Source organism: Antrostomus carolinensis, unplaced genomic scaffold (assembly GCF_000700745.2).
Source record: "Antrostomus carolinensis isolate BGI_N321 unplaced genomic scaffold, ASM70074v2 scaffold43895, whole genome shotgun sequence".
Lineage (NCBI taxonomy): Eukaryota > Metazoa > Chordata > Aves > Caprimulgiformes > Caprimulgidae > Antrostomus > Antrostomus carolinensis.
In genome coordinates this window covers 1-323 of record NW_010316536.1, presented here as the reverse complement: position 1 = coordinate 323, position 323 = coordinate 1, and the positions used below count along the sequence as shown (strand labels likewise).

General features: G+C 65.3%; 1 protein-coding gene across 1 annotated transcript in view; it reads left to right on the top strand.

The window, feature by feature from the left end:
• LOC104525210 (RNA-binding protein EWS-like) overlaps positions 1–271 on the top strand; it is a gene marked incomplete at its 3' end in the record, with an annotated part of 1661 nt that extends 1390 nt beyond the window's left edge. Inside the window, exon 4 of the mRNA XM_010168294.1 lies at positions 174–271. Coding sequence (XP_010166596.1) covers positions 174–271 — 98 coding nt within the window. The remainder of the gene's footprint in view (positions 1–173) is intronic.
• Between the last annotated feature and the right edge of the window lie 52 nt (positions 272–323).

Genomic DNA, 323 nt, shown 5'->3' with positions numbered 1-323 from the left:
CTGTGGCTGGTCCAGCGGCCTGGCCACCACACTGCAGGCTGGGCAAGCTGGGCTGGTGGACCTGCTCCAGGTCCTGCTGACCAGCGTTTGTGTCTCCTCCTCCTGCCGAGCTCGGGAGCGTGTCTGAGGCAGGAGCACGCTCCCGCTCCCGGCTAACCCCTGTTCTCCCCCAGGGGATGCGGCAACCAGAACTTTGCCTGGAGAACAGAGTGCAACCAGTGCAAGGCTCCTAAACCAGAGGGGTTTCTTCCACCGCCTTTCCCTCCTCCAGGTAGGTGTGTGGGGAGCTCACGGTGGGGCCGGAGGCACCCGCCTTTCCCACC